At 38.9% G+C, this 17,050-nt stretch overlaps 1 protein-coding gene across 1 annotated transcript in view; it reads right to left on the reverse strand.

The window, feature by feature from the left end:
• TMEM165 (transmembrane protein 165) overlaps window positions 1-8,685 on the reverse strand; it is a 109,974-nt gene extending 101,289 nt beyond the window's left edge. The window contains exon 1 of the mRNA XM_053703959.1: window positions 8,445-8,685. Within this exon, the coding sequence (XP_053559934.1) occupies window positions 8,445-8,667 (223 nt within the window). The 5' untranslated portion in view covers window positions 8,668-8,685. The remainder of the gene's footprint in view (window positions 1-8,444) is intronic.
• Between the last annotated feature and the right edge of the window lie 8,365 nt (window positions 8,686-17,050).

The raw sequence follows: 17,050 nt of genomic DNA on the forward strand, positions 1-17,050 counted from the left end.
GACTGGGGGATAGGGGAAGTGGGAGGGATATTTAAGCCTTTGGCTGGGGTGTCTTTGCCTCCTCCTGGTGGCCAGGGGTTGTATTTCCCAACAGTAATGAATGAAGTTGTGAACTCTCCCTGTCAGGAAGGAAAAGAATTCATCTGGTAAGCATAAAACAAAATTTATGCTTACCTGATAAATTTATTTCTCTTGTGGTGTATCCAGTCCACGGATTCATCCATTACTTGTGGGATATTCTCCTTCCCAACAGGAAGCTGCAAGAGGATCAACCACAGCAGAGCTGTCTATATAGCTCCTCCCCTAACTGTCACCTCCCAGTCATTCGACCGAAAACAAGCAAGAGAAAGGAGAAACTATAGGGTGCAGTGGTGACTGTAGTTTAAAAATTAAAAAACACCTGCCTTAAAATGACAGGGCGGGCTGTGGACTGGATACACCACAGGAGAAATAAATTTATCAGGTAAGCATAAATTTTGTTTTCTCTTTTAAGGTGTATCCAGTCCACGGATTCATCTATTACTTGTGGGATACCAATACCAAAGCTATAGGACACGGATGAAGGGAGGGACAAGGCAGGCGCTTAAACGGAAGGCACCACTGCCTGTAAGACCTTTCTCGCAAAAATAGCCTCCGAAGAAGCAAAAGTATCAAATTTGTAGAATTTAGAATAAGTATGAAGCGAAGACCAAGTCGCCGCCTTACAAATCTGTTCAACAGAAGCCTCATTTTTAAAGGCCCATGTGGAAGCCACCGCTCTAGTGGAATGAGCTGTAATTCTTACAGGAAGCTGCTGGCCAGCAGTCTCATAAGCTAAGCGGATTATACTTCTTAACCAAAAAGAAAGAAGTTGCTGAAGCCTTTTGGCATTTCCTCTGTCCAGAGTAGACAACAAACAATGCAGATGTTTGACGAAAATCTTTAGTAGCTTGTAAATAAAACTTTAAAGCACGAACCACGTCAAGATTGTGTAAAAGACGTTCTTTCTTTGAAGAAGGATTAGGACACAGTGACGGAACAACAATCTCTTGATTGATATTCTTATTGGATACCACCTTAGGAAGAAACCCAGGTTTGGTACGCAAAACTACCTTATCTGCATGGAAGATCAGATAAGGGGAATCACACTGCAAGGCAGATAACTCTGAAACTCTTCGAGCCGAAGATATAGCTAACAAGAACAGAACTTTCCAAGATAAAAGCTTGATATCTATGGAATGCAGAGGTTCAAACGGAACCCCTTGAAGAACTTTAAGAACTAAATTTAAACTCCATGGAGGAGCAACAGGTTTAAACACAGGCTCGATTCCAACTAAAGCCTGACAAAACGCCTGAACGTCTGGAACATCCGCCAGACGCTTGTGCAAAAGAATAGACAGAGCAGAAATCTGTCCCTTTAAGGAACGAGCCGACAATCCCTTCTCCAATCCTTCTTGGAGAAAAGACAATATCCTGGGAATCCTGACTTTACTGCATGAGTAACCCTTGGATTCACACCAAACACGTTTTGACAAAATCAAGCATTCAATCTCCAAGCAGTCAGACGCAGAGAAATTAGATTTGGATGTTTGAAGGGACCTTGAAGTAGAAGGTCCTGCCTCAGCGGCAGAGTCCAAGGTGGAAAGGATGACATGTCCACCAGATCTGCGTACCAAGTCCTGCGTGGCCACGCAGGAGCTATCAAAATCACTGAAGCTCTCTCCTGCTTGATCTTGGCAATCAGACGAGGGAGCAGAGGAAACACATAAGCCAGGTTGAAAGACCAAGGCGCTGCTAGAGCATCTATCAGCGCTGCCTTGGGATCCCTGGACCTGAACCTGTAACAAGGAAGCTTGGCGTTCTGACGAGACGCCATGAGATCCAGTTCTGGTTTGCCCCAAAGTTGAATCAACTGGGCAAACACCTCCGGATGGAGTTCCCACTCCCCCGGATGAAAAGTCTGTTCTCTACTCCTGGGATATGGATAGCGGATAGATGGCAAGAGTGAACCTCTGCCCATAGAATTATTTTTGAAACCTCCAACATTGCTAGGGAACTCCTTGTTCCCCCTTGATGGTTGATGTAAGCTACAGTCGTGATGTTGTCCGACTGAAATCTGATGAACCTGACCGCAGCTAGCTGAGGCCAAGCCTGAAGAGCATTGAATATCGCTCTTAGTTCCAGAATGTTTATTGGAAGTAGTGTCTACTCCTGAGTCCACAAGCCCTGAGCCTTCAGGGAGTTCCAGACTGCACCCCAGCCCAGAAGGCTGGCATCTGTCGTTACTATTGTCCAATCTGGCCTGCGGAAGGTCATACCCTTGGACAGATGGACCCGAGATAACCACCAGAGAAGAGAATCCCTGGTCTCTTGATCCAGATTTAGTAGAGTGGACAAATCTGTGTAATCCCCATTCCACTGACTGAGCATGCAGAGTTGCAGCGGTCTGAGATGTAGGCGGGCAAACGGCACTATGTCCATTGCCGCTACCATTAAGCCGATTACTTCCATACACTGAGCCACTGAAGGGCGAGAAGTAGAATAAAGAACACGGCAGGAATTTAGAAGTTTTGACAACCTGGCCTCTGTCAGGTAAATCTTCATTTCTACAGAATCTATCAGAGTTCCTAGGAAGGAAACTCTTGTGAGAGGGGATAGAGAACTTTTTTCTTCGTTCACTTTCCACCCATGCGACCTCAGAAATGCCAGAACAATGTCCGTGTGAGACCTGGCAACTTGAAAAGTCAACGCCTGTATCAGAATGTCGTCTGAGTAAGGGGCTACTGCTATAGCCCGCGACCTTAGGGACCGCTAGAAGGGACCCTAGAACCTTTGTAAAGATTCTTGGTGCAGTGGCCAACCCGAAGGGAAGAGCCACAAACTGGTAGTGCCTGTATTGACCCTCCTGGATCATAGGAGGGATGGTTCGAATAGTCTCCATCTTGAAGGATGGGACTCTGAGAAATTTGTTTAAGATCTTGAGATCTAAGATTGGTCAGAATGTTCCCTCTTTCTTGGGAACAACAAACAGATTTGAATAAAAGCCCTGTCCCTGTTCCTCCTGCGGAACTGGGTGGATCACTCCCATAACTAGGAGGTCTTGAACACAATGTAAGAATGCTTCTCTCTTTATCTGGTTTGCAGATAATAGTGAGAGATGAAATCTCCCTTTTGAGAGAGAGGTTTTGAATTCCAGAAGATAACCCTTGGACACAATTTCCAATGCCCAGGGATCCTGGACATCTCTTGCTCAAGCGTGGGCAAAGAGAGAGTCTGCCCCCTACTAGATCCGTTTCCGGATCGGGGGCTGCTCCTTCATGCTGTATTAGAGGCAGCAGCAGGCTTCTTGGCCTGTTTCCCCTTGTTCCAAGCCTGGTTAGGTCTCCAGACCGGCTTAGACTGGGCAAAAGTTCCCTCTTGTTTTGTATTAGAGGAAGTTGAAGCTGTGCCACTCTTCAAGTTTCGAAAGGGCCGAAAACTAGACTGTTTGGTCCTTAAATTTGTTGGACCCGTCTTCAGGAAGGGCGTGACCTTTTCCTCCAGTGATGTCAGAAATGATCTCCTTCAGTCCAGGCCCGAATAGGATCTGTCCTTTGAAGGGAATGTTGAGAAGTTTAGACTTTGAAGTCACGTCAGCTGACCAGGATTTAAGCGATAGCGCCCTACGTGCCTGAAAAGCAAAACCTGAATTTTTAGCCGTTAGCTTGGTTAAATGAACAACAGCGTCAGAAACAAATGAATTGGCTAGCTTAAGGGCCCTAAGCTTGTCAATATCTTCCAACGGGGTTTTAACCTGTAGAGCCTCCTCTAGGGACTCGAACCAGAAAGCCGCGGCAGCAGTGACTGGGGCAATGCATGCAAGAGGCTGGAGAATAAAACATTTCTTAAGATAACCCTCTAATTTTTTATCCATTGGATCTAGAAAAGCACAACTGTCCTCGACAGGGATATTGGTACGCTTAGTTACAGTAGAAACTGCTCCCTCCACCTTAGGGACCATCTGCCATAAGTCCCGTGTAGCGGCGTCTATAGGAAACCTCTTTTTAAAAACAGGAGGGGGAGAGAACGGTACACCTGGTCTATCCCATTCCTTAGTAATAATTTCAGAAAACCTTTTAGGGATTGGAAAAACATCAGTGTAAGTAGGTACTGCATAGTATTTATCCAATCTACATAATTTCTCTGGGACTACAATAGTGTCACAGTCGTCCAGAGTTGCTAAAACCTCACTGAGCAATACGCTGAGGTGTTCAAGCTTAAATTTAAATGTAGACATATCAGAATCAGATTTAAGGATCTTCCCTGAATCAGAAAAATCACCCACAGATTGAAGCTCCCCTGCTTCAGCTTCATTATATTGTGAGGGTGTATCAGAGATAGCTACTAAAGCGTCAGAGAGCTCTGTATTTATTCTAGTCCCAGAGCTGTCTCGCTTTCCTTGCAATCCTGGCAGTTTAGATAATACCTCTGTAAGGGTATGATTCATAACTGCCGCCATGTCTCTCAAGGTATACGCAATGGGCGCGCTAGATGTACTTGGCGTCCCTTGAGCAGGATTTATAGGATCTGACACGTGGGGAGAGTTAGACGGCATAACTTCCTCCTTGTCAATTTCTTCTGGTGATAAATTTTTTTTAAGAGGGGGTTCCACAATGGCTTCTAAACATAATGAACAATGAGTTTCCTCTATGTCAGACATGTTTAAATAGACTAGTAATGAGACCAGCAAGCTTGGAAAACACTTTAATAAATAACTGAACAAGGAAAAAATAAAAACGGTACTGTGCCTTTAAGAGAAAAAAAACAGGGGGCGGTGCCTACAGCCGAAGCGGCAGGACATGTTTTTGAAGAGCTCCTGACTTTATATTATATTTTCAATATTAAGTTATTATTCCCTTAGTAACTTTATATCACAGCAAGTTAGAAAGACTCAGGAAAATATTCCTAAACTTTGTGCCTGACCTATGCTCTTCGGCTCAACTTCTTAACCACCTAAATAACCTATAAGCAGCGTGGCCTGAAAGGCCTACTCTTTTGAAGAGGAACAGCAGAGTTGGGGCAGCCGCACAGTACCCCCCCCAGACTTCTGGGTTACAAGCTCATAGCGAAGCACAGTCTGTTTTATAGTAAAACAAAAACCACTACGTTTGAGCCTAAACAAATAATCAAGCCTACAATGGAGACGGCTGAAAAATGGGAGAGGGCAGTAACGGAGCTGATTACTGAACATTTTACAGCTCTTGAGCATTGCCTTTCGGAGCTTATGTTACGCCATGTGAGTACAGCCATATTTCACATTGAGGGAAATGATTATGTCCCAGAGAGGGACTACAGGGAGAGGATAGACCTATGTGTGGATCTGCCAGGGAAGATGACTAAAACTCCAGCCCCCTGCGTGATCACTAATCCCTTCTCAGACGGGCCACACAGTAACCCTGTAAACTTGCGCTATTTGCATCGAGCTGCATCGGAACCCAGGAGAGGGAGTGATATACACATTAAGGAAGCCCTCACTAAACTTGACCCTAAGGCTGAAAACCCGAGAGATACAGACACTCCTGCGTTGTTTGCAGACCTAACTACTCTGGCAGAGTTTGAGAAAAACGTTCCCTTACATTACCGGAGTATGGCTCATATGGATGTGACACCTATACTAGCGTTAATTGTAAGTTCATTTAATGGGTACATGTGTCGGCGGCACTGTCTTGGACCCAGATGGCTGAAACAGGGACTACAGGCAGCCGAGACATCGCCTTTCTACCGCACCGGAATCGGCTAAAATCTGTGGGTTACTAATGGTTCCCAAGGAAATTGCCGTGGAGCCCATCTGAAGAAATAAAAATCATGATTATTTTCTAAATGGATTACCAGAGTGGAGGCGACAAGTGTGACTTTGAAAGAGGATGGGTTATGAAAAAGAAATGCAAGCGAGGGACTTCTTGACGTTGGAAACTAAAAGTTGCTGTGCGGTTTAAAATCTCTGTCTGTTTGTATCCATCTAGCCACTGCCAACACTGAGCCACATCGCAACTTTTTTGGACATCTACTTTTATTTATTTTTGCTGTGGTTGTGTTATTTGTACCTTTGGACAGTGGCCGGAGGTGAGTGGTGAATTGTCACAGATGCTTTGCTGCCCACAAACTATTACACGGGTTTGCAGAGAACACCTTGTTTTATGGCGGCCCTGATTGACTATCATGTGGGTTGTACTTGCTCTGAAGGGTTCCCTAATCTTACGCTCTCAATGTTTGTTATGCTCAGTTATATACAGTAAATGTAGCCATAATATTCCAAGCCTCCTAATTTGTCTAGAACAGCTCTTCAGTTAACAGGGCAGTAAATATAGGAACAACATTACGCAATTCACAGAGCATAGCTATTTAGACTATAGTTTTGATCTAGAGCTGTTGGGAGAAGTTTAGATCCATATGTACAGATATATGACCAACCCTATACCATGGGTAAATTGAGAATATAGAAATGTTATGAAAATATATGTGCCCCAGACACAATGATTATGTGTAATATAGGTAATATTTAAATAGATAGCCTAATGCCCTATAGATCACTTTCATCTTAGCTGGAATGTTATGTATTTTAACCCATATTTGACGCATGATAGTTGGATGTGTGGTTGATCGCTGGTTAAAGTTCTATAGTATTAAGCTTATTCAAGAAGGTTACAATGCTCATAAAGTACTCGTATACTTATAGGTATCTAATTATGACCCTGCTCATTCAGCCCTATGAGTTGATAAACGTATTTAATTATTTAGAGCTGATTGCTATCCATGCCTGCTCCCACTGCTTAGGGGGTTTCTCATGCCTCTATAGTTTAGACTCCCACCGCAGCTTATATATTTGATATTCACATATGTATATGTACGCCTAGTTTGTTGATGTAATATCTACTGGATACTAAGCTGCTAAAACAAATTAGTCTATAAGCTATTTGGCGCCATCTATAACTTTTTCAAGATGTTTATCCTAACGGCTATATTATAGGAATATAAAAATAAAATCTGAGGTCCACATAATGAGACCCATAAGTGGTCTCCTTGCTTCATTAAACCTTCCATTACACACTCTATTAATTTAGGTCCAAGAGTGGCCTTCTTGGTTTCGCATGGAAGGTGTTTAACTGTCTAGGCAATAAGCATTAACTCTGATGTTTAAAATTGTTTACTATGTATGAGATTAGTTGACAAGCTGCAATGTTTGGATTGTACATTTCCTTGCTTGTACAGTATTCTAAGTTGTCATGTACTTTTATATTATTTGTATTACTGCCTTTAGTACCTCAATAAAAAGATTAAAAAAAAAAAAAAAAAAAAGAGAAAAAAACAATCACAGAAACTGCTAAAACACTGAAAAAAGCAGTAAATCAAACGAAATTTTTAGTGTGTATAATAGGCTGAAAGAGCATTGCACCCACTTGCAAATCGATGATTAACCCCTTAGTTTCAAAACCGGATAAAAAAAAACGATAAACATTTTTAAACAGTCACAACAAACTGCCACAGCTCTACTGTGGCCCTACCTGCCCATACAACAACTTTGGAAGGCACAAAAACCCCTTAGAGAGGTCCTATAAGTTCAGGGGACTCCTATAGGGAAGCTGGATGTCTCAAGCTGCAAAAACTAATGGAAAATAGGCCCCTCCCAACCTGTACTCACAGTGAGAGGGCCTTAAAAAACTATCCCTAGGCAAAATCTAGTCAGCCATGTGGAAAAACTGGGCCCCAGAATAAAGTTTTATCACCAATATGAAATAAACGTTTATACACCTCAAGCAAACGTTATATCTATTCAGTAATGTGAGTAAATAATAAAAATATTACCCTTTACAGCAAGCATGATACCAGTCGTTATTAAATCACTGTAATCAGGCTTACCTTAAATAAATCCGGTATTGTCAGCATTTTCTAGCCTATCATTTCTCTAGAAAAATTTAAAGCTGCACATACCTCAGAGCAGGAGACCCTGCAAGCTATTCCCCCAGCTGAAGTTACCCATCTCTTCAGTTATGTGTGAGAACAGCAATGGATCTTAGTTACAACCTGCTAAGATCATCAAAGACCACAGGCAGATTCTTCTTCAACTTTCTGCCTGAGGCAAAAATAGTACAACTCCGGTACCATTTGAAAATAACAAACTTTTGATAGAAGATAAACTACATTAATGCACCACATCTCTCTAGCTGCTTCCCTTGTCGAGAGCTGCAAGACAATGACTGGGAGGTGGCAGTTAGGGGAGGAGCTATATAGACAGCTCTGCTGTGGGCGATCCTCTTGCAGCTTCCTGTTGGGAAGGAGAATATCCCACAAGTAATGGATGAATCCGTGGACTGGATACACCTTACAAGAGAAATTATGTTTTTACTTTAAAATGATTATTTCACAGAGCCTGAAATTAGTATTCAAATTAGTAAATAACTCATATTCCATCCAAAGTATTGTGTTACCTGACAAACAAGTCATTAGCCCTAAGGCGAGCATTGCACCAGCCAGCACAGTTAGGCGATTGTAACGCATTGCCATGATTGCAGCAATAAAGAAAGTTTTATCTCCCAGCTCAGACACAATGATCACAGATATAGCAGCCACAAACGCATGGATGAATCCAAGGTTAGAAGCAGATGAAAGATCTTCACTTCCAATATGTACTGCAGAGGGCGGTGAGGGCATCTTCTAGAAAATGAACAGTTAAAGGACAAATTAGAGATGAAAAAAATAAAATAAAAACAAACACACAACACAAAGGGGGATTTAGAATGAGATATATATGTATACATTCACACATTTAACTGTACACCCTTTCAACGTATATGGTTGTGAGACCCACACTCTAAATAACAATTGCATGCTAAAGGAACAGTCTGCTCCAAAATTGACATTGTTTAATAAGATTAATAATCCTTTTAGTAGCCATTCCCCAGTTTTGCAAAACCAACACAGTTATATTAATACACTTTTTACCTCTGCAGACTGCCCCTTATCTCAGTTTTGACAGACGTGCATTTCAGCCAAGCAGTGCCGACGCCTAGGTAACTCCATGGGAGTGAGCACAATGTTATCAATATGGCACACATGAACTAGCACTCAAAATTCACTGAGATAAGAGGCAGCCTTCAATGGCTTACCAAGGTTTAACTTTCAAAAAAGAATACCAAGAGATCAAAGCAAATTGGAAAGTTGTTTAGAATTGCATGCCCTATGTGAATCATGAAAGTTAGACTGACCTTTGACCCTTTGAGTGCCGACGATGGCTCTGAGCCATCATAAATTTTCACACTCCGGTGCCAACGACAGCTCTGAGCCGTCGCTAGCACTCCCCCACCTTGATGGAGGTCTGAGGACCCACATCCACTCCTACCCCCGGTGATCTGGCCTGGATACTCACTGGCATCGCCGGGGCTTCCCTCCCCTAGCGGTGACGTCACGCGCAATGACGTCATTGTGTAACTATTTAAAACTGACAAATTGTCAGTTATAGGGAGATGGGGGCATGCTGCTTAGATGCCTTTATCTCAGACATCTAAGCAGCTACAGACCCCCAAGACCTACCATTGGAAAGGTAATAGTCTACGTCTACCCTTTCCAATTGGGGCCTCTAAAAGGCACATAAATAAAGTTTAAGACTGCCTAGAGACCCCCCCAAATACATTTTATAAAAATAAATTTGTTTACTTTTGAAAAATAAATATTGGTTTAAAGTATTATAGCTAAAATAATCACCGTAGTAACCAGCGTTAATGCAGTGATCATCTAGCTGAGAAATGTTGCATACCCTTTTACAATAAGGACCGATATATTTGTAATCTCATGTTCACCTGGATAATGTGGTAACAAATAAAATGGTATAGGAATGCCATTTAAAATAAAATGTAACAAAAAAACCCAAATATTTTTAGGAGTCTTCTAGCGTGTGTGGAAGATGAGTAAAACACCCTCTTTATGCAGCTCTCTCCCATCTTTTCAAAACTTCTGTATTTTTACTGCAAAGAAGCTTATTTTTTGCAATAAAAATTATATTTTTTCTAGCAACATAATTCCTTTAAAAATATCTATTTATTTTGTAAAGAGAATTATGGCTAAGCGTCTCAGTGCTGAGGAAGCAGCTGAGTTCTTTATGATCTCAGACTCAGATTCCTTCACTGAGGATGCATATGGTACATAAACTTATAAACTAAATATTTCTAGAAAGAACACACCAATCCGCATCAAATGAGGGGCCACGTGTATTGCTAGCACAAAAATAAACAATGTAATATTAAGTGGAATATGGCTCTTTGCTAAAAAAAATATTTTTTTTTAATGCAGAGCACCATATTCCATTAATTGTTGCGCACCACAGTTATGTGCTAGTGATACATGTAGCCCCTCATTTGATGTGCCTAAGGGTGCACTTTCTACAAATTTGTGCTTTCTGTACAATATTTTAATTTTTTTAGTGGCTAGAACTGTTTAATTGCAGACACGGCAATCTTGAAATTGTCTTTAAAAAAAAAAAAAAAAGCCTTTCAACTTTTATGGGTTATGTTTGCAATCAGACAGCTGTAGAAACCTGGGAAACTCAGATACATTTTTGGAAAGTACACACCTTGGCACATCAAATGAGGGGCCACATGTATTGCTAGCACAAAAATAGACAATGTAATAATAAGTGGAATATGGCTCTTCGCTTAAGTTTTATTTGTTTTAAGCAATGCAACTTATTCCATTAATTACTGCGCACCCCAAATACATGCTAGAAATACTTGTAGCCCCTCATTTGATGCACTAGGGGTTTACTTTCTGCAAATCTGTGCTTTGTGTTACCCATTTTAATTTCTCAGGTAGCTAGAACTGCTTAATTACTGAAAACAGTAAAATAAATTCTAAGATGCTGTTTTTGATAATTTAACAAAATTGACATGCCTGCAATAAAACAGTGGGAAAACAGTGAAATGTTCTTAATTTCTGCTTATTTCAGACAGGTTACCTACTACAAATATTTATCTACATGGGTTTTAAATGACAGAGCTTAGAAAAATAAAATTACATACTATTATTTATTGAATTAGGAGTAAAAAATATAAAAAATACACTTTTATTAAATTTTACGCGCTATTTTTTTAAACCTGATTATACATACACATTTTTTATAATTATATTATTATTATATATTTTGAATCTGCTGAAAAAAACCAATATACCGGTATATAGTTTGTATAGTTTATTCACACAAACTTTACTTCTAGAAGTGTTAAAACGTGAACTGCTTAGCGGCAAGCACTCTAACTGGCTGGAGACCTGTTTGACCTGCTATGCCTCTCTCCACCACTGCACTTGCAGAACTACTGGTACCAGTTCGAGGAACATCCCCTTAGGGCAAAACGTCAGGCAGACCATACACATCTAGACCCTGAATGGCAGTGCTCAAGACAAGTAAAGGTTATCCAGCCCTAAACCTTGCTAACAAAAGAAATGTGTCAACTGATCAGAGGTGACATGTGGCTATGCAGGAAGCACACACACACTACATGAAGGGGAGAGGTACAGCCAGTAGTTTCCTTTCATGGAGCAGGGGTGCACTTTTATAAAGCCTTGATATAGTTATGCTGTGACCAAATTACAAATGTTTAATAACACTGTGATGCGCTTAAACATTGTATCTAAGCCTGGGGTAAAGAAAAACAAAAATAGTGAACATCATGCACATTGATGACTAGACATTTACTTGTGACCCATTTATACTGAAAAAAGGAAGGAGATGAAAGATAAACACCTTTAAAAGTTTACTTTACTTACATGTATCTGTCTTCTATATATTTATAATAGAATAGAATAGACAGCAAGCCAGCGGCAGCTCTGAAGAAGACGACAATACATGTAAGGCAAGTAAACTTTTGGAGGCTTAAATAACCCCACACACACAGTGCAGAATAATGTAACATTTACTGTCGCTTTAAAGCAACAAAGGAAATATTGACATAATTTATCACACATAGTCCACTAAAGTGATTTTACTTGGTTACTTCAATAATATCAGCATCTTCAAGAATATGAATGATAACCATCTGTGACTAATAAGCTATATCATGCTAGATGATTCGGATGTGCCAAGACTTGAGTGAGCATAAAAACTACAGGTGAAACTCACCTTTGCCCGAATTGTAGGTTTAAAAAGGGACAATCATTTTTTCTTAGCTAAAACTAAAAAAAAATGGATATTTGAAAATGTATTTGTGTTTCCATTATTTGAATGACAATAGTTAAAAAAAAAAAAAAAAAAAAAAAAAAAAAAAAAAAAAAAAGTATAACTGACGATCTTTTAAATAAATAAACACAATGTATCATGTCTCTTAATTCTACACGTATTTATGGCATTTAACAATACAATGGATACAAAACAGTGAGTTTTATATACCACTACAAACCCATCTCTAGCCTTCTAGTTATCTCAAGCTTTATTTGTGCTCCAGGATTTTAATCTCATTCTTGACTCTATTCTTCTAATATACAACACAATGCACTAACCATGGGACCTATCCATGTATGACAACCTTAAAATGTAATACTCTATATTATTGCTCTTTATGTTCCTTTACATTTCATTTATAAAATTGCTTTTCTGCACTAGTACATTTTCATATTACACTATTCCATGCACTTGAGTGATCAACCCTCAGAAAAGGGTTAAACACATAATTAAAGTCCAATTCAGACCAACAATGCATTACCAGTTCTAAGTTTAACAAAGTAGATGACTCCATCAGGGGCAGCATTTATCAGCAACTACCTTTAAAAGACAATATTCATCTTAGGATAGACAGTACAATACACTACTGGGAGCTGTAGTGTGCATGTGTCTATGTGTGTGTTTAATCAGACAAAAAAAAAAAATAAAAAAAAAAATTATATATATATATATATATATATATATATATATATATATATATATATATATATATATATATATATATATATATATATATATATATATATATATATACACACACAGTATAATAACCCCATAAAATATGGATTTGTATCACAGCTGCAAGAACAGGAAAAGGATTCAGCTGCACCAAGCTAAATTTTAGGTGTAGCTGGAGGTGGCCATCGGGGGGGGGGGAGGAAATAGTGGGCATACATGGGCGTCTTAGGGACTTTAAACCAGGGCACCAGGGCCTAATTCTAAAGCGCTAGTGGCTCGCTGGTAACTGGGTTTGTCAAATCCTGACATAGTATATATTGGCAATTATTAAAGTATGAACTGCAAAGGACTGAAATTTAAAATAAATTGAGACCAGTCACATTAATGATTTGCCATTGGGTGGATGAAAATCAATAATTTAAAAAAAAAAAAAAATTACATTGTTGTAATGTTTCATTTTATGGGTATATATATTCCATTAATCCAATCACTTCTATGTAGAAGATATCACATATTATTGGCTTTGTAGTTCTCAAATCTGGGAATAAGTGTCTGCAGAAATAACATGCTTCTTCACAGAAGAAATGCTATAAAATAAAGATAAGTTAAGAAATAAACCTTAAATTGATTGCAAACTTTAAGTATTAGTTCTGTAATAGATCTAAAGTGTACTGAACCCACAAGCCAGTCTGCTCCAAGTTCTGCTCTGTAGCAATGCACTACTGAGAGCTAGCTGAGCACATCTAGTTAGCCAATCACATGTGACAAATGTATGAAAGCACCAATCAGCAGCTAGCTCCCACTAGTGTAGGAAAAGTGTGTATTCTTTTTTAACAAGGGATACTAAGAAAACAAAGCACATTTGAAAATAGAAGTGAATTGTGTCTTAAATGACATGCTCTGAATTGTGCAAGTTTAATTTTGACTTTCCTATCTCTTTAAGTATATGAGAGATTGTATATAAAGCCATTGATTTTGGCTTTTCATTGGTGGGGAAAATAAAAGCCATAAATTAAGTTTTAGGTAACTTATGCCTATGTTTAGGTAATTTATGGCTATTTAATATTTTTAATGTAAAAATGAGAACACTGTCTCATTAAGTTATAATGCACCTGATGTTCTGTTTAATCTCACCACCCTGAATCATCTTTGCTGATGAAAGTATATTGCAAAAAACGCTTATATTTTATACTGAAATGCACATTTCTTTATTGATTATTCTATTCTTTTACATATGTTTTATGTCCATTTTAATTGGTCACAATCAAGGGAGATAAGGAGCACTCACAAAGATACACACTAAGGTTTTAAAGTGTCATATTAATGTGTGCCATTTTGTTAGCACTATGTGCTGAGTTTTGCATGTAGCTCTTTTGTGATTCAATACATATATGTACAAAACCCCCCAACAAATGTAACATTTATGTGGGGTCATTCTTTTCACAACTCCTCTATAACAGGCTGTGTGTCCCCATTACTGGTTTTACCAGCTGCAGAGTATTAAAGTGAAACACAATTTTCATTAAAGAGTCTCTTAAAATAATATAGATAAGTAACATTTGTGCAGGGGTAAGCAGTGTCAGAGGTCCAACGTTCTGATTATTTTAAGTCTGTTAAATGGACAAAGTTGTCAAAACAGAAAGTACATGACTATCAGTTTTAGACAGAAACATTTTTGCAATATATTTATTTATATTAGCTTTTATGACAAGAAAAAGTGTAACGCAAAAATGCTTCTTGTCAAGATTGAAATGCACACATCTGTATCCAAAGACGTGTGAGAGTTGGTATTCACTTACTGCCATATTTTATTTAAATTATGTTGAGTTGGACATGGCTTGATGGCAAAAAAAAACAAAACCAAAACCGTATATAGCCTCCTAAATTGTTTTTCTTCTGCACTTCTAAATATTCCTAACACTTTTATTTTTACATTTTCAATGAATGCTATACGTATTTTATTATGTTTTTTTTAATGCCTTCAGATCCATGATTAATTAAAAACTGTATTGGCAACTACCTACACAACTCTGCCAAAAATATCTACTAATCTATTATAGGTCAGATAACACGGGTTATGATGACATTAGGTCATAACCCCAAACTAAACAGGGATTACAGGTAAGTATAAAAAAAATATTTAACAATATTGTTTCCAATATTTATCAGTCTATGGCATAAACTTGTGAACTTAGTATTTTAACCCCTTAACCATTTCCACCCCTGTCCTGAGCAGTTTTGGAATCTTTATTTGCTACTCACATTTAAGCCCTACTGTAGACCATTTTAAAATGAGAAACACACATTTTCAGAAGAGCAAGCAGATCCAAATTATATAATTTTATGGATATATCATGACATTTAAGAACTCAGCAAAACATGTTTTTCTAACACTTTAGTTAAAGAACAGGTTATTCTCAAATAAATAGGGGCTTTTGGATATGATTATTTAAATCCCATTTAGATCCCATTAGACTATAGTCAAATAAATAGAAATGTATGCGGGTGAACAACTGGCTACTGAAACCTATGTAGGATTGTATGTGTTTTATTTGTTTGCTTGTTTTTATTAAAGAGGGGCTTATTAAATATACATATTTTTAACCTTTTCACACCGTTATGCCGTTGTATTCCGTCACAACGGCACTGGGCTTTAAAGCCGCTATGAAGGAATACAAAGTCATAGCTAACGGCTGTCTCGAAGCCTAGCCTACTGCGCTTGCAGGATTTGATCGCGGTCTGGAGGGTGTTCCTAGCGTCATAGGGACGCCCCCCAGACCCGATCCCATAATTGAAATCTCACGATCGTTTGCACGATCGCATGATTTCAATTTGTCTACATCAGAACGCTGTTCCGATGTAGACTGTTTAACCCGGTCACGAAAGGGTTAAAATTGCAATAATCAAGGTTACAAACAATGGTGTCCTTCCCCCCCCCCCCCCCCCCCTAAACTCTATAGCCAAACAAGAATAAGGAAACCTCATAATTCAGGGTATTTGGGTATATTTTTAAAACCTTGATTTGCACATAGGGGTTCCCATGAGCTTCTACTCAAAATAATGCATATTTATTCACACCAGGAGATCACTATTACCACAGTGATCATCTGGCGATTAAAACTTATATAGTAGCTTTTGGGCCTGACAAGGGGTCATGAGGGACTCTAGGCCTTTTTGATAGCCTATTATGGTGGGTGTTTATAGGGCTTAAAGGACCAGTAATACAGTAGATTTACATAATCAACAAATGCACAACAACAAGACAATGCAATAGCACTTAGTCAGACCTTCAAATGAGTAGTACATTTTTTTCTGACATATTTAAAAGTTATGTCTATTCCCCCCTGTATCATGTGACAGCCATCAGCCAATCACAAAAGCATGTGTGTATATTCGGTGAATTCTTGCATATGCTCAGAAGCAGCTGGTGACTCAAAAAGTGTAAATATAAAAACAACTGTACACATTTTGTTAATGGAAGTAAATTGGAAAGTTGTTTAAAATTGCCTGCTCCTCTGAATCGTGAAAGTTTAATTTCGACTTGAGCGTCCCTTTAAGGGAGCTGAGATCAAAGGGGTTTGAATATTTCCCCCTCCATTCAGCTCCCTTAAAAAGGGACAGTCTAGTCTAAATTGAACTTTAAATTTCATTCCCAGTCTAAATCATTAAACACCTTTCCAATGTACTACTTTTATCATAAAAACTAACTTGTACTCTTTGGAATTCTTTGTTGAAAGCAAAACCTAGGTAGGCTCATATGCTAATTTCTAAGCCCTTTAAGGCTGCTACTTATCTCAGACAGCGCTAGTTCATGTGTGGCATATAGATAACCTCCACAGAAGTGAGCACAATGTTATTAGTGAGTCAGTACAGATTGGCTAAAATGCAAGTCTGTCAAAAGTACTGAGATAAGGGGGCAATCTGCAGAGGCTTAAATACAAGGTGATATCACAGAGGTAAACAATATATTAATATACCCGTGTTGGTTATGCAAAACTGGGGATTAGGTAATAAAGGGATTATCTATTTATTTATTTATATTTTCTTGGAGTAGACTGTCCCTTTGAGCTCCTAGCTGCTTCCTGTACATCTGGGCTCTAGGGCTGGTGATGTTACCACATTTATAGGTGGCAACATCAACATCCACAG

Source organism: Bombina bombina, chromosome 2 (assembly GCF_027579735.1).
Source record: "Bombina bombina isolate aBomBom1 chromosome 2, aBomBom1.pri, whole genome shotgun sequence".
Lineage (NCBI taxonomy): Eukaryota > Metazoa > Chordata > Amphibia > Anura > Bombinatoridae > Bombina > Bombina bombina.